Source organism: Diadema antillarum, unplaced genomic scaffold (assembly GCF_040938485.1).
Source record: "Diadema antillarum isolate AM-2024a unplaced genomic scaffold, OU_Dant_1.0 seq00000978_RagTag, whole genome shotgun sequence".
Classification (NCBI taxonomy): domain Eukaryota; kingdom Metazoa; phylum Echinodermata; class Echinoidea; order Diadematoida; family Diadematidae; genus Diadema; species Diadema antillarum.
This window is the reverse complement of record NW_027271818.1, coordinates 457,004-481,719: the sequence shown is the minus strand read 5'-3', so window position 1 is coordinate 481,719 and position 24,716 is coordinate 457,004. Positions and strand designations below refer to the sequence as shown.

Genomic DNA, 24,716 nt, shown 5'->3' with positions numbered 1-24,716 from the left:
AAGATACTTTCTGCCAAATTTGCTGAAAATCCGGCGAGACGTTTATGTATTGCTACACTAAGTCCCGGCTTCACAATGCCCTCCTTGTGCTTTCACTTATCGAACATTCTCGTTGGAACCCTAAATCACAAGAAATTGTGTAGGTACGTACATGATATATGTATATATAAACCAGGTAGGGCCCCTACACGAAATATAGAGAATATTCCATTTTCTTGTCAGCAAAAGTATAAAACATAATGTTGTTCCTGGTTGAATAACTTCAAAATAATGACCAGTCAGATATATAAACATTTGAGACAGAAGCATAATTGCGTTTGATCTGAAAAAAAAAAAACACCCAACAACAACAAGTGTCATGATGCCAAATTTGCTTAATCTTCTTTGTTACCTGGCACAGTGGCAACGGATTCATACAAGCGAAACGCAACTCCTTTCTCACGGTTTTCACCGACATTATGATTGGTGAAGTTGTTTAAATATGAAGATTTCATCTGAAACTATTTTTTCCGTTCATCAAAATTTCTGTCGGAGAAGAATGTGGTTTTCTGTAGATGAAAATATCGCGTAATTACGATCGAAAGTCTCTACAAACTTGTCGTTTCGCAGCAAAGCTTGCTGCACATCGCCACGAAAACCTAAACAACCTCATATGCCTGCATAATAATTGTAGGACCAAGGTGCGTATAGCGTAGCTATGCCAAAGGTATAGTCTCCTTCTTCTAGACACTGTACAATACCGAATCGCTACAACTGATTTATGTGTCGAGATAAAGTGGCCGTTGGGGGCGGTCTTCAATATCCCGTCGCTCGTTGCATATGGAAAATGGAAAAACGAATATCGAACCGATATCCTGTTTTCCATTTCCTATTTTTTGAAATATTAAGAAAATAGGATTTTGAGTCATTTTTCGATATTTTATCATAATGAAACACGGAAAACAGGATTTCAGAGCAAATTCATTATCCTGTGTTTCATTTTCAGTTGAAAATAGAATATTGATATTTCATTCATTTTCCCGTTGAAATAGCCGACGGGCGACGGGATTTCCACGCAATATTCAATTTTCCGTCACCAGTTGTCGACCGATCACTGAACGGTACTTTAATACCCTGATTCTTCAGACACTTTAAGATCTGTTCACTCAGCTTACCTGCATTTGGTGGTAGCAAGAGAAATGAGAGCTTTCAGGGGAAAGTACAAGATGATGTACCAAGGGTCGGTCCTGGATTATATACATTGTAGATGTCTGTAACAGCTATAGACGAGGTTCCTTGACGTCAAATGAGGCATGTTGCCTGAGAAGCAGAAACAGTTCATGTGTGTATTAAGTGCGTAGCTCTAGCGCATAGTACACGTACGGGCCACATACTAGCCTGCCTGACTTGCCCAATAAAATTGCACTAGCTACATGTAGGTGATGGGACTTGGGATATAATGCTTTAATACCCATGATGCATATTGGGGCCCCCATACACAGTTTTTGACCATCAGTATGGCTGGCTTGGCGACGTCATTGGAGAGCCTGGTCTATATAGCCATTCCTCATCTTTTCTCCCTGATCTCCCCTCCCAGTTGGCATGCAGCCAAGGAAGCAGAGCAGGGGCGGGCTCCTCCGTCGCCACGGCGTCACCACGTCCCCAATGGGCAGGGATGCCACGGCCAGACCACTGACCGGAAGGCACCGCAGCAGCAGCCGACCAGACACACTTCATGGTAAGGAAGGGCTCCCTCTCTTTCTCAAACCTGCACGTTGGGACACTTTGACATTGTTCATATTCAGAAAATGTGTATAGCTGTGCACTTTGTGCAATCTTCAATTAGTCATGTCTTTTCAATCAGTATTTATCTTTACGCTATCGTCCAATAATTCATTTTTAAAGCTAAAACATAGTTCTCGGAAGGGCTCAAAATTCATCTTCCACCCATTTGGAATTTGGTTTGCAATATGTCAGAAGGATCCACCAAGAAACTTGTCTGGCTGCAATGACATGATTTGCCAGAATAATGAGTAACATACATTTTGGAATATTTTGAGATCAAACGTGTAGAGTAGTAAAAGTCCGTGTACCTGACTTTTATGGCTGAAGCACCCTGCCCGTTCATTAGTGGGTACAGTAGAGTAGGTAAAATGTTACCAGTATAGTCAAGGCGCTAATTCCTGTAAGAGGCTTAATTAAGGAGTTCGTTCAACCCACCCCGCAGAAAAGGTTTGAACAGACAGGGTGGTAGATGGGACCTCCATGAACATCCCCAGGTAGTATGTGGTTCCAAATTGTGGTGTCAGTAGAATTTTACTGGCCACTTTTCATCATTATTTGTTGGAATAAACGTAAAAGGGTCTGCGCACGCCAAGACTATTACAAGCACCTCTAGCACTGCTACAGGCGCCAGTGCCAGTGCTGCATGTAGTAGTCTTAGCGCACACATACTTTTTCTTCGACAAACAAGGGTTTTGCCTGCAAACTAACTTTTCACGCCAAGCTGGGGTCGGTGTAGTGTAGTTTCTAGCCGTTTTTATTTCGTCTTTATTTCTCCGAGTTGAAGCAAGCCGAGTGAGAGCGCATACCCAGTGATTGCGACGCACGAATTGCAATCACTGGGTATGTGCCCTCACTCGGCTTAGCACAATACTGCGGGCTTCTGCACAATACACAAGCTGCAACTCAGAGAAATAAAGACGAAGTAAAAATGACTAGAAATTAAGACCAGGGTCGGTGACGCTTGTCGCTATTGGGGCACTGAAAATGACAAACTTATCACAGTTTTTGCATTTATTTCATGAAGAATTCATCAAAACTGCATAAAACTATTATGTACACGTTGCTAAAGATGTCAGCAATACAGTGGGATTCATTGTAAGTTATGATATTGTACATGGTTACCATGGTAACTGGATGCCTACAGGTAATTGGTAACCCCCAAATGCCTCCTACTGCTGCAAACTTTGATTTTTTTTTAATAGATGCAATTAAAAAAAAAACACTTTTTATTGATTATTGTAAAGAAAAAATGTTTTCTTCTGTTGCCAAGGAACCAGTGTTATCCAATCAGGGTTCAGCTGTCAATAACTCAAAAACTAAAGCCCATAATTTCAAAAAGCTCAATAAGCATGTCCTTCCTTCTGCATTGTGTACCACTTATGTGAAGAGTATATTGAAGCATTCTCAAGTTACAGCAAAATTTGTAAACAAAGGCATAATAAACGGCCATTGAAAGAAAGATATCATTTTCGAATAGTAAAATGCATGAAAAAGTTGCACCCGTCGTACTTTAAACACAAATTTGACTTCAAAGTATATAGGCAAATGTAGTTTTTAGTAATGTATGGACACAAATTTCCCTTAAAAATATAGGTGAATACAGAGAGCAAAGCCAATTATATTCTAATGTTGGCTCTTTTGAGTATTTACAGAGCAATTGTTATTCAAAACAATCCTGGAAAAGAGCAGAGGAAAGCAATAACTGTTCATGTTCGTAAAGGAAGTTTATTCAATAATGCAGATAAATTCCTTTCTAAAGAAGGAATATACACGTGCGCTGGATTATCCATCAAAGAATTAAGCATACTTTTGTGTTCGTTAGCTTTTGTAAAAAAAAAATTGTAGAAAAAATGAAAAACCATGATATGTATTTTGTATCAAAACATGCAGTAATGAATTAATGCTTAGGAGAGAATGAGGGAAAACTCTTGGGTGTCTTTTCCCTTTTATCCAGGCTAATTTTACAGTGTTGAGGTAGGTACTTTAAGATCCGATCTACAATGGGTGATGTGCACGCAAGGCAAAAGAAACAAACCTGTCTAAATTCCAGATATTTTAGGGGGTTACCAATCACCTGTAGGCATCCGGTTACCATGGTAACCATGCACAATATTATAACTTACAATGAATCCCACTGTATTGCTGACATCACTAGCAACGTGTACATTTATAGTTTTATGCAGTTTTGATGAATTCTTCATGAAATAAATGCAAAAACTGTGATAAGTTTGTCATTTTCAGTGCCCCAATAGCGACAAGCGTCACCGACCCTAGTCTTAATTTCTAGCCGTTTTTATTTTGTCTTTATTTCTCTGAGTTGCAGCTTGTGTATTGTGCAGAAGCCCGCTGTATTGCGCTAGGCGGAGCGAGGGCGCATACCCAGTGATTGCGACAAAAAACGGTTCTGGCGTGGCAGTCACTGGGTATGCGCTCTCACTCGGCTTGCTTTAACTCGGAGAAATAAAGACGAAATAAAAACGTCTAGAAACTACACTACACCGACCCCAGCTTGGCGTGAAAAGTTAGTTTGCAGGCAAAAACCTTTGTTTGTCGCCTAAAAAGTCTGTATGCGCTAAGACTACTACAAGCACCACTGGCATTGGCGCCTGTAGCAGTGCTAGTGGTACGTGTAGTAGTCTTAGCGTGCGCAGACTCTTTCTCGAAGAATAAGGTCTTGTCGCAACTAAAGTGGCCTGTAAAATTTTATTGATACCACAATTTGGAATCACATACTACCTAGGGATGTTCCAGAGGGTCAAGCCGACCACCCCATGCAGGCAAACCTTTTCTGCGGGGTGGGTTGAACGAAGTCATTTTTCCTGGGTCCCTGCGCCTTGACTAGTACATGATGATTAAAACATGCCCTTGCAGTAGTATTGCATTGCATGCAGCTAACAAGCTGTACATGCCATTCACTCCGTGGATGGGTGCTGCTATGGCCTGATATATTATAAATTTATGTACTGGTAATCAATTATAAAAAGCACATAGTAGCAACAATCACGAAAATGCTCTTGAGATTGCAGTACTTCTGTCATACTTTTTGGGGTAATATTTTGCTTTACTGTAGTTACCCAACTGAAATTATGTTATCACAGCGTTATTTCACACATTTCTTAATACATATTGTCTCCAATTTAGAGCAAAAATCAACAGTTTTTGCAGTTGCATGAAAACTATGTTTTACCTTTAACAAATACCATTCAGAGTCTGATATGGCTGATAAAGATAAACAAATACCCTCTAGTAACTTCATATTTCATCCTAATCCCTGTCAGGCCTGGCGCGGTCTGGGTCCATCAAGGGGCGCAAGGTGTCCTCCATCTCCATTGACGAGGACTCGACGGGAGAGACGAGCAGCGTCTTCAGCGACCAGGTCAGCCCCCAGGAGCAGGATCTCTCCGAGGTGGTGTCCACGCCGGACGGGGGCGGGCTGGAGGATGTTGACCTCACCAAGAACATGCCCTGGATACCAGTGAGTGCAATGTCTGACTCCTTTTGACCTCCGGCCGATTCTTTTTATTACATAATAATAATAAATCTCTTAAGATTCTCTCAGTAGCTGCAGTCTCACTGGCAAAACATTGCAAAGTTTATGTTCGCAAAGTTTAAATTCTCAAAGTTTTGCCATTGTGATCACAGCTTGTTTTCAGTCTTTAGACAGAAGCATTTTGTTGTCTGTTTTGGACAGAAGTACTTTCTCCAAAATGACAGAAAATATCAAAAGTGTTCACAAATTAGCTGATTGGATGAATTACATCAAATTGTGAGGAGCATGCCTGTCATCATAAAAGCACATTACGCATCCTTTTTTATTCTTTAATGTAAGTTGTTAAAAGTGGGTCTGTAATTTTATTGTTGTCGTTGCATGTTAAATGTTTCCTTATATTGGACACTGGTTCAAGTACAGGTATTTAAGTCCATGCTTTACCTTGTTCTCTATCAACCAGATATGTTGATATAGTGTTTGCCGATGCAGATGTTAAAAATGTCAAACTGAGAAGGATAATATGATTGAGCTGTTGCCTCTGGTGGGTGACTATGCAAACGCCACGTCAAGAAACTGTGATATCCGCGCTAGTCAAATGCCATTGGGCCATTGGATGAATGTCATCATGTGATAGGAGACTGCGTAATTATTCAAATTCATGAAGTTCTTCCGTTGAGAACGTACACCCATGATTTTTATTATGGCTACTTCTAAGACACTGATCAATTCAGTGCTCATTTACGTCGATGTAGGGCAAGTTATCAATCAGTTGCAATGATAGCAGACTGTTATGTAATATTTTCCCATGGCCAGAACATCCTTTGGGACTCTTACCCCGGGGATAACATTTCTTTCTTAAAAGCAAAAGAATTAAGGCATGCAATTGCTTTATGAGGCACAAAGAGGATGACGCTGGGTGTATGTAGTTGAATTTGCATGCAAAAAATCGAAAGGGTTTACAAAAAAATTTGTCTAGCTGATGTGATATGGCGAGGAAGTGAGATGTTTTGGGAGTATTTTCAGATCAAAAAGTGTAAAATAATCTCCCCTGATTTTTGGCGTGTTCAAAGGTTGTAGTCGAGATCGCCAGCAAGAGCAACTTTATCTGCCAGCACCAGCGCAGCTGCCACCCCAACTGCTTGGAGCGCCAGAAGAGGAACTGCTACCGTCTGATGAAGGCTGTGAGGGCGGTCTACGGCGAGGAAGTCTTCCCAAAGGCAAGGGATGAGGAGCTGGAGGAGAAGGTCCGACGATTTGAGGCCAAGACCAAGAGAAAGGTACGTCTGCGAGGATGACATTTTGACATCGCAAGTTATCATTTTTCCAATCCAAAATGAACTTTTTCAGTGCCTGACTAAAGGCTTGTAGGTGTTTTTTAACGCACCTGAGATCTACAACCTTTGCATCAACACACAATTACAAAGTTGTAACTGCGTATGCATGTCACATGGAATTCTTCTACATTATTTGCAAAGTTCTTGAAATAACCATCCTTCTGGAAAAGGTCTGCTTTGGAAAGTCCTTTTAAAGCTTTGAGTAATCTGGTTATTATGTATCCCACCTTTCTTCTTCCACTTACTTTATTCTCCCTTTCTCATTTCCCCTTCCTTGTTCCCCTTCCCCTCTTCACCTTGTCATCCACTCCAAAACCTCTACCCCTCTATGCCTCTCCTGTACCTTCTTCCCTAACCCATTCCCTTCCTCCTTATCACCCTCTTCCCCCTTTCACCTATCACCCCTTCCCAACCCTTTCCCTTCCCCCTCATGGCCCACTCTGTCCCCTTCCTCTGTGACCACTTCCTTTCCCAACCTACTCCCCTTCCCTCATCATTGCCCGTTCCCCAAACCCATCCCCTCTTCCCCTCCCTCTTACCCCTCCACTCTTTCCCATGACCCACCATCACTCCAGGAGAGTACCCAGGGTCACTCCACCCTCCGCAGCTTCCGGGAGCTGCGACGCGAGAGCACCTCGTCAACCCTTGACCGGCAGGTCAGCATGTTCCGCCACAACGCCACCAGCCGCACCAACTCGGCCGTGGCCAACTCGGCCATGACCCTGCCCTTTGACCTGGAGCGACCCCAGGTGGAGGACACACCCATCATGAAGTACCTCAAGATGCAGGTTAGTTGGAGCCTGGTACAGTTAAATTCGCATAAGTCGATCTTCTCGGGACTGAGCAAAACACATCGACTTAGGCGATTTTCGACTTGTGCGTAAGTCAAAAAAAAAATCGACTTACAGTTACACCACACGTACATTATGTATAAAATGTACATGTACACTGTATGTTGTCTACTCCTGGAGCCGAGAGCTGGAGAGGTGTGCCGCAGCACGGGTCGCCCGGCAGGGCCACGGCTAACTTTGCATGGACAGTGCATTAATAGTATTGGCACAGGTCCGATTACGTTACACCCTTGTTAAACCTTGGGGAAGTGAATATGAACGATATTTGAGCAGTGATTGATTCCAGTTTACCATACCGTGGCTTGAAATGCGTGTAGAGGTGTAATTCTGATTTACCCGTGCCCGTAACTTTCCCCCTACTTTCCGTTTTGAAAACTCAGCAGCTTCATCCATACCACTGTACTCCACTGCACAGCGCAGACTGCAAACATACACAGAGTATGTACACAGCCCAGTCGCTGTACGCACAACTATACACAGCCCAGTCGCTGTACGTATGTAGCGCGACAGGGCTGTACCAGCGGACCTCCAAACATGAAGAGAGTTCAACGATCGCATGCGATCGCTTTGAATTTTGATACTTTATGCTATAGATCATTTTTTTTGTCACCTGTCTGGTCGGGCTAGGTCTTATGTAAACAAAAACTGGCGTCTCGTGATTTTGACAGTGATTTATTACACAATAAAATCTTATTCGACTTAGGCACAGTGAATTTAATGGTTTTTCCGTGAAAGTGTTCTTGGAATTTCATCGACTTAGGCGAGTATTCGACTTACAAAATTTGACTTGTGAGTGAATTAATACACGTAAGTCAATGGGGCAAAATCGGGACTTTTTAAAATCATCGACTTAAGCGATTATTCGACATATGCGACGTCGACTTAGGCGAGTTTAACTGTATATCTCTTCTATGTTCTCTATATCTCTTTTGGTATATCTCTTCTCTCCCCCCAGTAGCATGGGAATTAATGGAGTGGGAAGGTAGACCCGGCTTGAATACATTCGAGAATCCCTGCTGCAAATTGTGTTCAGCATTATCACTGATCTCTCTATTAAAGTACACACACAACCAAAGAATCTCAAGTGGAATCAATCGTTACTGATGAGCGTACGCTTTTATGCAATATTTGCTGATGGCCGCTATTTTCAGTTTTTTAATGTGGGCGGTGAATGAAGATTGATTTAATCAGACCACCCATGTTTCCCCATGCTGCTGGGTCTTTAAATTCTGCGGAGGATGAAGGATGCAAAGATGATATTAACTAAACCTCTTGCATGCGATGAGGCAAGCCTAATTTCATAGGCAATTTTGAAACTGGTTTTATTCAATAACCTCCCTTGATTCAATCTTACCATGTACTACCTCAATAGCCGAATCATCGAGGCTCTTAACACTTTATTGGACTTGTTCACAGATGCTTAACTCTGCTGACCTTATTATACATATAAATTTCTTTTCATCTACTATGCTCAAATTATAATCGTAACTTACAAAAAAAAAAAAAAATGCTATTTTCAGTGGTAGTTTCAGCTCAAGGATCTTTTGTCATTTTCTTTGTTTTCTTTCTGCCTCAATTTGTTATGACCATCCAGGCCATGGATTTGTACCACTCACCCCTGTCACTCCTGGCCAAGGCAGCTCCCATCCTGAGTGAGGATGTCTATGATAACATACTCCCACTCGCCTGGGAACTCCTGCTGGACAGCAGCCAGCAACTGGCGGGGTCTGCAGGTGAGACTAGCAACACATCCTTCTTATCTATTATATCTCATATGTCCCTCCCCCATATCTTATTTGAAGGTATTTACAGAAATACTGAAAAACCAGAAACATTTGCAGCATAAAACTTTTGCAAATGTCTGTCATTCGGTGCCTCGTGTAGAAAAATACTTTCGTGTGCATTTTACTTTCGCAAATCTTGGCTCCTTTGTGATATTTGAGAAAGTTTCACGCATGTGAATTTTTCTAGTCTTATATAGATCAGACGAGATCAAACTGCTCCCACCGAAAGCAAATCTAATGTCATGGCCCTGAAAGTGAGTGACACAATATTTGAATCAAATGTCTTCTGCTTAATCGATGTTATTTTTAGTGGGAGTTTCTGCTCTCATTATATTTTTTTTGCTGAGTTACTGCTTGTTTCTAGCGCTGCTACCAAATGTTATTTATATGCAAATACAAGCATAACATATGTGTTTGCTTTCTTTCTCTCTCTCTCTCATTTCTGTCTCCTGTATTTCTTCTTTTTTATTCATCCTGGTCTGTCTTTTTCTCTACTTCATCTCTCATCCATTCTGTGTCTGGTTATGATGCTCTTACCTCCTTCTAAATCAATGTGTCATTGCACATCCCCCTCTTTGTCTGTGTGTATTTGTTTTTTAAAATATCTCACTGCCTAATGTTTCTCCCTGTCTTTGTTTGTGTGTATGTCTGCCAACTGAATGAGGCTTAAATATTTCTGTCTCTCTCTCTCTCTCTGTCTAAAGCTGCAATCGTGTTGATCTGTGCGGTCAAGATCCCGGACACCGTGAACCGGCTGATAGCCGGCGAGATGCACCACAACGATGCGGGCCAGAGGGTGGAGGCGGTGCAGCGGTTTGGGGTGCTCTGGCGGTTCCGCCACCAGGTGTGGCCCCGCATGGAAGACAAGGCCTCCATGCTCTTCAAGGTCAGTTTGCCCCGCCCACTGGACTGCAGACCACGCCCACTGGACTGCAAACCTGGCCCTCGTGACATAACGTAAACACTATAATTGAATGAAACCTTCAGTAACAACACAGACACAGCTTATCCGAAAATTTCAACCTAATACATGGCAAAACAGGAGCAAATCCAGGAATTCCATAAAGGGGGGGGGGGTGTCTTTACAAAATTAAAGGGGGCGCACATGCCCCCTCCATTTTTTCTTTTTATTTCTTCTGTTTAAACAAAAATAAAGGGGGCGCACACCCGGTGCACCTCCGCGTGGATCCGCCACTGTAAAAGAGATTGTGCATGTTCAACAGTAAGACCAGAATCGAACAGTGCATGCCATTGACTATGCCACATGATTTCATATAAAAAGAAATCTGTACTCCTTCACCAAGTCAAGACTCTCTCTGAATAATTTAATGCCTTCCATGATTGGGAACAGGTACAGCGTCTTTGAATAACTGTACACTGTTCAGTCAAGAACCAAACTTTATCCATCAACAACAGAATAAGGTGACGAGGAACACAAACCCTTTGGAAAAAATGCAAGGCTTTCATTGCAAAAAGGAAAGATCCATGATACCTGCTGTACAATATCACACTTTCAACAAATAATATGAAGCAGATAAATAGAGGAATCAAGCATCCCAACTTATTAAGAAAAATTCTAGGAATCAAGCCAATATTGTTCCATTAACCTGTTGAAGACGAGTCCCGAGGATACTCGGGTAGGTGTCTATTGGAAATGCATGTTTTAGCAAACTCAGTCCATCCTAAACGGGTATAGAACCAACCACGTACATTCGGCAAGGACTGACTTCCCCAAAACTGTTGCACCTTTTTTGATGCAGTTTCTGGTTAAATTTAAAAAAAAGAATGAGCAAGAATTGTACAAAAAAACCCTCCCCCCCCCAAAAAAAAGGAGAGATAAATATGGGCTAACCTCATGATCTAAAGCTATGTTTACCTCCAAAGTGGTCATCTTCCACACTCTCTTATCACTGTCACAGGTTCCTCCTCCCAGCATAGACTTCACTGTACCCTCCCCAACCATCGGGGTGGCCAACGTCCCTGTTCTGGACCCTCCCTGGATGCCAGTGGTCCACTCAGAGCTGGAGGAGAAGGTCTCCACTGAAGAGGAGAGTGTGAGTAGCAGGGCAAACTCTCTCTCTATCCAGCCATCGATCCATCTCTCTTTCTCTTTATTTTTGTCTGTCTATATAGCTATCTTTCTATCTATCTATCTATCTATCTATCTATCCATCTATCTATCCATCTATCTATCTATCTATCTATCTATCTATCTATCTATCTATCTATCTATCTATCTATCTATAAAAGGTCTCCACTGAAGAGGAGAGTGTGAGTAGCAGGGCAAACTCTCTCTATCCAACTGTCGATCCATCTATCTCTTTATTTCTGTTTGCCTGCCTGCCTCTCTGTCTGTCTGTCTGTCTATCTACCTACCTACCCTATCTATCTATCTATCTATCTATCTATCTATCTAATCTGTCTGTCTGTCTGTCTGTCTGTCTGTCTGTCTGTCTATCTATCTATCTATCTATCTATTTTTCTTTCTTTCTATCTTATTTACAGGTGTATATCTTAGTATTTTATATGAGTATTTATCTGTCAACCAATGTATGTACATGAAATATTAAGTATGATTAAATTGAAAAAAAAACATATGTCTGCCTCTGTATCTATCTGTTTTATCCATCTCACTACATGTACCGTTATCCATCTATCTTTTTACAGTGTATCCATCCATCTACAGGTGTATCTCGTAGTATTTATCAGTATTTATTGTCTGCCAATGCATGTATATGTCTGCTTTTGTATGTCTGTTTATCTATCTCTCTATCTAAATATGTCTGTATGATAATTAATCTCTTTTTATCTCCCTCCCCTTTCCCTCTATTACTCTTGAAATTAATTTCGCCCGCTATTTAGTTGATGAGAGTGGAAGATTTCTCCGAAAAAGTTTTCACCTATAATAATAATAGGCCTTATTCTAACGTGCAGTATACAGCTTGCATTACTTTGGCACCTACATGCATCATCCATCTTGCTATGTCTAGCTATTGTGCCTGTCGTTTTACACCCCTAACCTTCAATCATCAACTTTACTTGATAAAGAGATATGTTTTTAGGTTTAATTGCTTATCTTGCTTTGGATCTCGTGAAGAAATTTTGTAATGAGCTTCACCTTATGTTTGTTATATACAACATTTGTATCTCAAATAAGGAAAACAAAGTTCAAAGTTCAAAATTTCAAACTGTAATGCATATTCCTATAATTCAACAGCGTGATTGCTTATCTTGCTGCCGATCTCTTTACAAGAAAATGTAACGAATATTCCTGTATTCCAACAGCGTTCGTTTGCGGCCGTGGCGGTTTCGCGCACCATCCAGCACCGCGAGCACGTGCGCAAGACCCTGCTGCGAGAGCAGGAGAAGAAGCGCAAGGCCCGCGAGACGTTCCACCTCATCAATGTGCCGGTGGTCCAGCAGGCCGCGTACGAGCCCTCGCACCACGTCACGTCGGACGACGAAGGTGGGTGATTCCTCCTTTTCGCCGTCTTCCTCTCTCTCCTCTGCAGTTCAGCACATATATGTACCGTACATGTTATATACGTAGCTTTTTCTGTGTAGAGCTCTCTTTTATCCGTAGATTACACTTACAAATTTTGTGTAGAATTATTATTTTCGTTGAATCTCACACACACAAACGTGAGCACTGGCAAAGAGGCGATTACTTTGAAGCTTTTTTACGTACGTTGTATATGCCTTCTTTTTCTTGTCACGAGTACCGATCAGTTTTGTAGACTATGATTTCATTTCACACGATGTGAGAAGCTTCTTCAGTGTATATATGTGTAATATAATTTTGTTAGTATGAAAAAAAAAGGCACAAAAATGCTTTGAGTGTACTGCTATATTTCACTATCCCTACGCTGAAGGCTTGTAGTACACTGGTAATAGCTTGTAAATTTCACACAATGTCTGCAGTTTGCTAATCGACACGAAAATCTGTTGAATCGTTATTTTTCGTTTTCTGGTATTTCCTTTGAGTTTTATGCACAAGCAGTCCCACGCATACACACACGCGTTGTAGCAGGCACATAGAAGAGAGAATAAGCATATGGAAATTGCACATTTGAACATTCACACACACACACACACACACGCACACACATATGCCTAACATATGAACAGGTGAAAGAAAGATTACAAAAGTGAACATAAAGATGCACCTACAATCCTCTGTCAGCTAACAAATTCAAAATATACACAGAATTCATCTCCCACTATTAGTGTTTCTTAGAATCTAATTAAGTCTTCCCTGAAATATGCCCAGTAAAGCGCAAACTACAAAATCCTTTTTTTTTCTGTACCTTTCTTAGTTTTTTTTAATGTGATTAAGTGAGGAGTAAAACTGTCTTATAAAGGAGACCACTCTCCTTTGACACCAAAGAGAAATAGCACCCGAATTGACTACTCTCTTTAACTAATCTGTTACATGTTTGTATACTCACTCACACAGGCCTGCAATCGCACAGGTATTTTCATCGTTAAACAGATATAATCATCAAAATGAAAAAAAATCAAGCATAGATGTAATCGAGATACTGAATCTATCAAATTTCAGAGAGAGATTTTCCTTGATGAACTCGATGCACACTCCAAAATAATTTGTGTTATCTATATTTGCTCCCTGTTTGAGATGTACTTAAAAGATATCAAATTAAACTTCAGTACATTTTACTCAGTCTTCATGAGATAAATGTTCCTAGCTCTGTCACTAAATGTTTCTAAATATCAATTGTAAAGTTTAGATTGAGGGTAAGTTTTCATGACATCCCAAACTGACGTTTAGTGTTACCATGGAGCAACAAAGAAAGCTGGTTTCATAGATGTTTGAATTGTTGATACAATCCCATGACAAAATTGTTCGCTGAGTACACAAAAGGTTTGATTGAAATTTGTTTCTTCTCTACTCTCATTCATACTTTACGTCGCATGAATTTGACACAATACATCATGCCGTGTTGGTAGCTTCTTGTCAGTATTTTCTTCATGAATCGAGAAACCAAAACATTTTCCATGACAAGCTCACTCTTGTTCTCATTTTTATGTCTGCTCGTCATGGAGTCATGATGTTGTCAGCTCTTAACATCAGCTTTGACTCTCTTTGCAGCCATTTCGCCATCGCGAAAGATTGCTTTATACATCATTAGGGTTGTGCTATCTGAATGGCTTGCTCCTTTATTCGTGTAACTCGGTTTGAAATCTGCAAAATGCCCCCCCAAAAGAAACCAACAACCTGCTCAAAAGCTTCAAAAAAAAAAATAAATATCACCATCACTAACAGTCCATACTCCATCCTAACTCTACATGTACAGTGTGTACCATTCAACTGAATCTTCACTACTCACTGGCTTATGCTTTAGTCTTGGTTTTTATGTTTTCTTATTATTTCCTTTGAAAATCATTGAGATAGATTCCAGTCCTCTGCATGCCATATCTTTTGTAGAAAAAAAAATGTCTGTTATTATTTTTTTCGATAATGACTTTTGGGAGAGAGAGCGAGAAAAGGAAGGATGTAAGAAGTAAAAAAAAAAAAAAATCACTTCACGTTTGTGTACATAGCTCACACTAACTAAACCCTTTGTTTTGTGTTGTCATTCCCTTTCCCATCTTCCGTTTTCCCCCCCTTCCTGTTTTTTTCTCCACCACCCAATCACATCACTTCCCAAGGCCACGCCTACGCCACGCCTTCACCACCACACTACATCTCCTTATGTGCCACGCAACTGTGTCCGTGCGTTGCTGCACCGCATCTGTGTGCTGGGCTGCCCTCTCTGCTTTCTTTTATTATCAAAAAAAAAAAAAATCGAAATGAACAAAAAACTATGACATTCACTCACACTGTCACACATATACACGTATGAACCGCCTCTACGTGCCACCACCCTTCCCGTGTACCATCCTTTTCGGCGCACACCGACATCGTCTTTTCTCCCCTCGTCGACATCAAGCAGACGACACGCCCATGCCCGTGTGCGTGTCTGTTGGCCCGCGCCGAATGTCCATAGCACCGCCGTCGCAGCAGGCCGCCGCCAACCTGAACCGCGGACGAAATCTGTCCATCCGCCGGGCATCGCTTTGGTCGGGAGGGACCTTGTCGGCCAGCACAGGTAGCCTTTGATATTGTTCATGATAATGTCGCTGTTGTTTATACATCTCTGTGTGTGAGGTTCGACCCAATAATGTACGCGCAGTCTTGAATGTTGACGTGTCAGCACCACTCGAGAATTCAGTGCTCTGTATCTTTTTTTACACTGAATTTTCTTTCTGCATCAGTATACTAGTATATCAGGGGTTATTAATGTTGGGCTGTTGAAAGGGCCCTTCGTGGCAGCTGAAATCTATTTTAGGGGAAATGGCTGTTACAATTTCTTTGGTCAGTTCAAAGTATTACACTTATCCTAATTATTCCATGGTATTCACCTTGTGCAACATCCGTTTGGGGACACTTGCTGCAAATAAGCAGCGAGTAGATGAGAACAATTTTTTTTTAGCGTGTTTATTGCTGATTCTTGACAGAAATGGTTGTAGCACATGCATAGTGTGGGAGTCCCAATTTTGAGAAACTGCATTTATTGTTCTTTAAAGTCACTTGTATATTTCCATTACTGAAAAATCACATATTTTGCCAAAGTGAAAACTGGTCTGTAGAGTCCTTCATTGTGGATGTTCTTATCTTCAGCATTGTGAGACAAAACTGAGCATTTTTGTGACACTGTTTTTAATGTTAAGCACCCCCCCTCAAAAAAAAAAAATGGATGAAAGTCACTGCTTTATAGTCACTTGGTCAGACTGTATCACTCATCAATATCAAGATGTGCACAAATGCATTTGCCGTGATAAAGCTGTGCCATAGCTGTCACACAAGGGCAGTAATTGTGATGAGTGGCCGTAACATTTTGACCAGGGTTATGCTATATGCATATTGAGGTTGTTGCACTGCACAAGGCAGGTATTCGACTGCAATGCATGTACAGTGTTTGTGGTTATAGCTGTATTGCCAACTTTTGAAAGAAAAATATATTTGAGGCAATTCTCAGAAGTTCTTATGATGTCCTTTCCATTGTAAATGGTCCGATTGTGAGTCACATTGTGTACATATATTATGATGAATTACTGTGGGCGCATCAGCATTTGAGCATCAATTTTGATTGTTCATATGCTCATTCTCCCCAGAATCAAAATGTATGGAGATATTTTATTGAGCTTTTGGTTTATTTTTTTCGTGAGAAGTACACAGTTGATATCATAGCATGTACCTTGTCGTCTCGATGTGATATTTCAGTCTTAAGTTGCAACTGAACATCAGTGTTACTGACTAGTGAGGTTATTGGAGTACGTAGACTTTGTTTATTTTTTTCCATGTGAGTTCATACTATGCTCTTACACTACTTCTGAGGCTACGTCAAACTAGGGTGGTGGATTTTATACGCTGTGCAAAGCATCCTTGCACACATGTTCTGGATCATTGTATCATTATAAGATAAGAATGTGTACATGTAGTTCAAATTGCAGACTGTAAATAAATGTTGCACTGGCAAGAATGTATAGATAGAAAGAGAAAGTTGTAACAGGGAACATCAAGAAAGTACGCGTAAATGGGAAATGGAGCTTAAATTTATGTGTGAAATCAGTGAGTGCAGAGATAGCAGTAAACACTGGTCGAAGTTTGAGGAAATTAGATAATCCATTCAAAAGTTATGAATATTAATGTTTTGGTTAAATCCAAATGCTGTCATTGCTACATAAGCGGGCTCTAACAATTTGTAACATCAAAGTTGTGGATCGATATAAAGAAAATATATGGAGAGTTCCTTATAATTTTCATTTTGCTGGCATCACGAAAAGCACTTGACTATGCTCCTTCAGTAAATTGGGAAATTGCGCTTTTCAGTTGCAATCAAATTTTGTGAAATGTCACTGTAATTTTGGTATTGTTGTACTAATGCTGGAGTGCATATTGTCGTAGCCATCTTATCAAACGATGATGGCACATTTAACCAAAAACATTAGAAGAGTCTAAACTTTTGAGTGGGGTTCGTCTAATTTTCTTTCAAATTTCACTGATGGTTTTCTAGTCATTGCTTGTTCTTTTGCCATTTTCACACAAATCTCGGGGATAAATTCCTGCAGAATAAAAAAAGTGATGTATTTTGTAGTTAGCGGGTAGGAGATTTGGATGTCCATGCAATGGGGACCAACAGGATATCCATCAGACACTTTGTACCAATGTTTGTATGTGTGTACGGGCGTGTAAAGTTTGTCCTGATGTCTATTTGTCTTTGTCTTTGTTCTCCCTACTCTGATCTTATTATGCAGTCACATTCTTTCACTCACACAATAATGTCTCCATCCTGTTTAACCATGATCTATATATGGATCATAAGATGTAAAGATACGTCCATGTTGTTGCTCTTATCTTTTTTTCTGGTAATGTGTTTAGTGATTTTTCTTAGTAAGTGTTTTCATTCGTTATTCTGCTCAGATTCATTGCTTTGCCAGATCTTATTGTGTCGTGCTCTAATTGTCTGGGAGTGTAAAAGGGTTGCTCATGGATAATATACAAAGAATATTTAAAAAAGAAAACAACAAAAAGAAGAGATGAAGGTAAAAGAGAAAATTAAAGCAAAGGAAGGAGATGATTGCAAAGAAGGAAGGAATAAAAGGAAAAGAAGGAAGGGAAAACGAAAGAAGAGGCACAGGAGTAGAAGAAGAACATGTAGATAAGAATAGAGAAATGTAGCATAAAGTATGAATGCAAAGGAAAAAATAGTCACAGCAAACAGGTACATGTATTCAATAGTTGGACGAATAAATCAGTAATAACCTTTAGCTGATGTGGAAGTAGAAGTAGGAAAAGGAGATAAAGGGGAAGAAGAAGAAAAAAGAAAGAAAGGAAGAGGAAAAACACCAGTGAGAATGATAAGATATTAAGAAAGAAAGTAAGAAAAGTAAGTAACATCAATCAGAAAGTGAGTGGAGATTCAGCCACTGAAAGAAAAAAAAAGAATGTATATATATATATATTTGCTGCTGAAGTATAGGAATATATATCTATTTAATATGAATCATTTATTGGCCGCTGGACTCAATATCATATATGAGCTGTTTCTTGTCATATCTTGACACCCCCCGCCTTGCGTGTCTGACATTGCCATTTTATATAGTCATTTTATGTCATTTTTTTCTGTCCCTTCTGAAGTTAAACTACTTTTATACCAATTCTGTGTTCCATCTTGCATGTTCGTTCATATGCTCTGTACGTGACTCTAGTACCCAGTTTATGCATTCTCAAGAGTATGATGATGCATACACTTGAAAGATTCGAGGACTTGATGTTTCTCTTTAATAGCTCAGTTTGTTCCACACATTGCACAAACCAAAGGTTGTCTGTATTTTCACGCATTCCACAATTTTGTCATTCATAGTCTGTTGTGTCATTTCGTAAATTTTTGATGTTGCCGTGTGGGAAGGTGAGAGTTATATTGATCCCTGATGGTAAAATGGGGCCAAATTTCTTGTTTCGAAATAATTTTACAATTAAAGACTGAGGTTTGATTATATCCCTGAGCCTGCAGGGACCATCAAATCAAAATGCTGTAAACATCGTACACATCTGGGCCCCGTTTCGTAAGAGCTGTTAGGATAGCAACTCTTGCTGGAATAGCAACTTCCTGTGGCAACAGCCAGTCATTAATCTGGATTCTTGTTGTTACCTTGGCAATTTCCATTCCTGTAAGAATTGCTATCATATCAACATTTGTGCCCCGCTACAACAAAAGGATCCAAAAGTTAGGGGAGGTTGATTTTCTGAAAATGGCATGACATTTTTCCCTTACTCTTCCGCTTTAATTTCATATATAACACTACTCATAAAAGTACTCCGTTGTGGATATATCGATGATTTCATGAGAGCATGTCAAGTGGTCTAGGAAATCAGCGTTTCGAGAAAACCACCTTCAAAGTTTTCCTTTGGATCCAATCATGATTTAAAGGGAGGTGAGACAGTTTTCACCTCTTGACGATAGAAGGTATGCTCCTAGCAACCTCCATGATGTTCATTCAAGCTTAGTGCCAGCGGTCTCCGCACGACGAATAAGTAACCAGGATGCAATGCACTGACCAGTAAGATCACTCCCTCGTTGCTGGGGCAGAGTCTATCTGCAGTGCTATATCCAAATCTTTGGACATGTCTCTGTTCCATTGAAAGTCAGAAAATCATGGCCCAGAAAAAACGCTAATTTATTGCCTGTACTTTTATCATTAAGCTCTGAAATTTGGTCAGATGATACACAAAACATTACACTACAACGTTATGCCAACAGCAGAAATTCGATGGTTTTGAGCGATTTTGATGATCTGACTTCAAACTCGATTTTCTCAGCTCAGCCGTTAGCGACTTTCGGATCCTTTTGTTGTGGCAGGTCACATTTTATGAAATGCGGCCTTGGAGTACTGCTGGCATACTGTAGAGGGAGTTAGAAGCATCACTGTGATTACATGTCATTGTCTTCAGGTCACCGTCACTGTGTCTGTCCATATAATACTGTTAGCAGCAGGACACTCAATATTTGCAACTGTAGTGATTTGGGTTACAAAATAGTGAAAACAACAAAATCCATTAATTGCTTTATGTTTTTATGTGTGTGTGTTTGTTTGTGTGTGTGTGTGTGTGTGTATGTATGTGTGTGTGTGTGTGTGTGTGTGTGTGTGACTAAGAAGAAACTAAAAATTCTTTGTTTTTGTCCATGTTTATTTAATATACACGATCTTTATGCATCAATGTAACTGACATGAAGTGGCATTTCCAGTGCACGTTATCGTATGTCTGTAGGTTGTACAGTGATGGGGATTATGTCTGATATTTTGGTATGGCAAAGATGTTGTGAAGACTGTATATGTTTGTGACTTTGAAGGCCGTACCAGTGATTATGTTTTGCTCTGTAAGACTAAACATATTTGAGAGTATCTTAAAGTTATGACAGTATTTGTCAAAGTATTAGATGTAAAGTTTTCAATGATGTGGTAAAATCACACTTTGTTTACAGCGCAGACAGCTACAATATACGTACATTGTTTTTTTTTGTTAAGCTGTGTAATGGAATTTGTGTATTATAAATTCTGAATATACAGGGAAAAAAATCGTTTTTTCAACTTATTCAGAATCAAATGAGAATGTCTATGTACACCCCCCAAAAATGCTATGTATATTTTGTCATATTTTTCAATCCCGCAGTGCATCCAATTGCAAAAGTAAGTGAGATCAAGTAAACTATAAATCTCTGTCATCTGGCAAAATATTTGGATTCAGTTGTAGATATATAATGCGACTGGCCAGTCCGAGGGTGGGGGGGGGGGTGGGCATAGATAGCATGTCCAGCTTGTAACGAAGATGCTGATTGGTTGATTCATTAAAAAAATGTATTATCTTCTATCTCTTCTATTTGACAAGCAGAGTTGATAACTCATCTGCCAACTTTCTTCATAATTCCACTATCCATGCAAAACTAGATTTTTTTCCATCTAAATCAGCAGTGGGAAAAATGATAAATGATAAAAAGTATGCTTAAGATATTCATATTTTCTAAGCAAGTGTGTGTATACAGTGTAGCATATTGATTATGTCAGGTTACAATGTTTCAACACTGAAGTCATAATACATTGATTTTTTGAAGTGGAATATTTTGTGAAAGAGATTCATACACTTGTTCTGCAGTTAATGCTTTAATTAATCTAGTTTATATTTCTGTGTGTCTTTCACAGCTCTCTTCTTCCAAACATTTTTTTTCTACAGCGTTTATTGAGCAGTGGTGCTTATTATTATAATATTTTTTTATCTTCAAACATTTTACAAAACAATCTTATACCCCCAAACTCAGCACTCTTGTATGTCTGTCGTATCACGCACATTGTGGCCTGGCTGATGTAGAACAACAGCAAGTAGATTAACGCCGTAGCAAGTGCTCCGTTGCTCTGTTCCTGTGACGTTCTGCCAACACCAACACCACCACAAAATGGCTGCCAGCTCTGTGCCGTGAAAAATGTGTGGAAAGTGCCCCCTGTTGACACATTCCGGCCATCTCCCGAAGAAGATAATAACTACCCTGCTGAATGCATACTGAATCCCAAACCATAAAAATGATTATTAATAGGATATGCAATCATGCTGTATGCACAAGCAGAAAACTACATCTTCAAGATATGAACATGAAATATGTTGTAAAGAGAATTGCAGTGTATTGTGTCTCAATGCTATTGATTGAGAAAATATTTCAAAAATTTATCAGAAAGTACAAAAAGGACAAAATAAAAACATAAGATGGGGAGAGAGATGGCTCACTGTGTCTTTAGGGGTCACTGCAGGATTTGGTGGATTCGCAGTTCTAGAATCGCAAGTGCATAGGAGTTTGGAGAAGTAACCTGGGTTTTCTTTTGTGAGGGCTGCACTGAAATTGTGATGCAATATAACACTTCTGCTACATGCAAGGTCATACTACTTTTAATAAACATTATAGTGTCATATGGAGTAACATTGCATTAGACTTTGATACTACTTACATAGAGTGTCAGATGTGAGGGAAGGGAGGGTTGTTTTTGTTTGTTTTTTTAAGGTTTCATTGACCAAAGGATGACCCGAAATGACCGTATTGCAGTGGTCAGCAATTTTGCTGATTGCTCTTGCCAATTCAATCCACTTGGCTGTTGATTTTGAGTGATGTTCTTGGAGTTAGGATGGGCATGGGTGGTGTTGCCAAATATTGACAAGGTGAACAGAGTAGATAGGTTTGCTGAGTAAAATGATGTCAGATTTTCTTAGTTTTCTGGATATGCACATTGGATTATATCTTGATTGTGGTCAAAATTGTCCCAGTCAAAATTGATTAAATTAACCCGTTCCATAGGTGAACCTGGTGGCCTGTGTATTAAGTCTATGGGAATTTCAGAATTCAGTATCAAACAGGTGAAGTTTCAGTATCATAATCATCTTCTTTTTTTTTCTGGAAATGAATTTGTTCAGAGTGTTGTGTGCACATTGACCTCTTTGTTATTTTTTTTTTTTTTTTTTGCTGGCAGCTTGCATTGCGCAGAGTTGCGACATCCACCAAATTTCTGCTACGTAAAGCTACAAAATGTATGCTACTGCCAAGTGTGTACTGCTGTCAATGCATTGAGTCTGTGGCATATTCCACGCTGTCAGCATGGCTGAAATTCGCGGTAGCATGCTATTCCTAAAGTTGCTCATCCATGCTGTGCTGTAGTGACATTAAGAAACGAACAATAAAACAACATCTGATGTTATTCACATGACCGACTAACAACCAAAGGTAACAAACATTGGAATCAGCAAGTTCTGTGAAATGTACTTTTACCATGAATATGTTAAAATGTTTGAGAACAAGAGCTGTAAATATAGTGCACTCCTGTTGTAACAAATACGGTAATTCCGGAAATTCCAGTTACAACGAAGTAAAAATTCAGGCCGCAACATTATCGGCTCTATATATTTTCGTTGTTTATTTGTTCAGTTATGCACGTAACAAAATTTCGATATAACGAAAGAAAACTGCCGGTCCAATGGACTTCGATATAACAGGAGTCCATTGTAATGAAATTTTCTTTCTCTACATATGTGACACAATTTGCATACTGAGTTAATGTTTTGTGGATAACCAAAATATTGTGAATATAATGTATTATCTAAAAGGTACAGTGTATCAATACATTTGTCATGGTTTAATACATGTTGCTTCTTTTTCTATGACAGTGCTACCATTGAGGCAAATTCTTGTATTCCAGCGGTGTATATCAACAATTTATGAAATGTGCATTAACATTTATAAAAACTCCTACTGGCTTGAGAGTTCGTATTGAAGAATGATTTTTTTTTTGTTTGATGGTGATAAATTACTATGGCTTGCCAAGTTCTTGCAGCTTGTTTTTCTTTTTTTACAAGTCTGCAAAACTGCTTAAACTTCTCTACATTTCAACTCGTAATCAGCTGAGGACGAAACTGTCATGACAGAGCGCGCGCACCACACGCCGCCCACGTTTGGCGTCTTCTTCCCATCGTCCATCTGCTCGTCCATGGTTCACCTGACAGCCCTCCTTGACGACGGCGAGGTCAATTTGGAAGGCGTCTCGGGTCAGTATTCATACCCTCTGCTCCACAAGTCCTGTACATGCCATATATTTAGCGAGTCTAATTTTTTTGTCCCCGCCGAACGAGTTCGAGCAGGGGACTATGTCCGTCTGTCCGTCCGTCTGTCCGTCCGTCTGTCCGTCCGTCCGTCTGTGCGTCCGTGTGTGATCAAAATGTTCAATTTGCTACTTCTCTGTCATTTATGAGCCAATTTTGATTCTGTTTGCTTTATATGATAGCACTTCACAGGGGTGTATCCAGGATTTTTTCTGGGGGGGTCGTAACCAAAATTTTTGGACCTTTACCTTTAATTTGCGAGGGAGCGGAGCGACCTAGCGGGGGGGAGGGTGTGGGAGGGGGGTGTCCCCCCTTCCACGGTAGGGAGTTTTTGAATTCTATATCTTAAAATGGGGCAATTTGGTGCATACAACAGTGACTTTTTCGGCATGGCAGTGCAGCTTAGAAATAAGGTAAATTATGGCATACTAAAACTAAGTTACGAAATTTACGAGGTTTCAGATTTCAGATTCAAGTTTATTTCGTTTCTCGACAGTAAAAAAATAACATAACATACATCACTCTTTCTTCAGTGATAAGAATCGTACCAACAAAAAACAAACAAACAAACAAACAAACAAACAATCAAAGTGAGTTTAACAGAGTAAAACAGTACTTGTATGCTTGCAGTAAAGATACATTTCAATGCCTGAAGTAAATCAAAGTAAAGTAAAGTTGAATATCAACGTACACAAGGCGAAAAACGGAGGGACCCACTGAAAAGACGAAGCTTGTAGAGTGTGGGCCCCTCAGGAGAGAAAGAATCATTGAAATTATTGGTAATAATTATCGGCATCAGGACAGCAACGAAAATATCTGAAGCAACAACAGCGAAAATAGTTGTAACAGCAGAGAAAAAAAAGAGGAAAAAATGTTTAAAAACATTGACAAAATAGAATTAGAAATGGAAGCCCATAAAGAGTCAGACAGAAAAGGAAGAAAAACACAAAATGACAACATTAACATATAAACGAACATAAAACGACACTGGGACATCGACGAGGCTAAAAAACCCGCAAAAGACAGACTACGACAGGAAGTAAGACTAGCACAACGGAGATAACGATACACGAGGGCTGGACGATGGAAAACAAAAACAAGACAGAGACAAGACCGGACGGAAAAAAAAATAACAATCCCTCATTGTATAAGCGTATAGAGTGCAGATCCCGAAGAAAAATCCATCAACTGCATGACTAACTTAACCCAAAACTTTATTCACGAACTTGGCGGTGGTCAGCTAGTACGAGCGACAATGTGTAAGCAACTATGCGGATTTTATGAAAGGGGTATCAA

The 24,716-nt window shown here is 39.9% G+C and overlaps 1 protein-coding gene across 1 annotated transcript in view; it reads left to right on the top strand.

Annotated features, from left to right (window-relative positions):
- Positions 1 to 1,576: 1,576 nt before the first annotated feature.
- The window catches only part of LOC139742069 (protein unc-80 homolog), a gene marked incomplete at its 5' end in the record, with an annotated part of 94,863 nt that continues 71,723 nt past the window's right edge, over positions 1,577 to 24,716 (top strand). Inside the window, 10 exons of the mRNA XM_071652629.1 lie at positions 1,577 to 1,717; positions 5,043 to 5,239; positions 6,325 to 6,531; positions 7,164 to 7,376; positions 9,034 to 9,172; positions 9,928 to 10,109; positions 11,143 to 11,277; positions 12,509 to 12,689; positions 15,178 to 15,333; positions 23,223 to 23,366. Of these exons, the coding sequence (XP_071508730.1) occupies positions 1,577 to 1,717; positions 5,043 to 5,239; positions 6,325 to 6,531; positions 7,164 to 7,376; positions 9,034 to 9,172; positions 9,928 to 10,109; positions 11,143 to 11,277; positions 12,509 to 12,689; positions 15,178 to 15,333; positions 23,223 to 23,366 (1,695 nt within the window). The remainder of the gene's footprint in view (positions 1,718 to 5,042; positions 5,240 to 6,324; positions 6,532 to 7,163; positions 7,377 to 9,033; positions 9,173 to 9,927; positions 10,110 to 11,142; positions 11,278 to 12,508; positions 12,690 to 15,177; positions 15,334 to 23,222; positions 23,367 to 24,716) is intronic.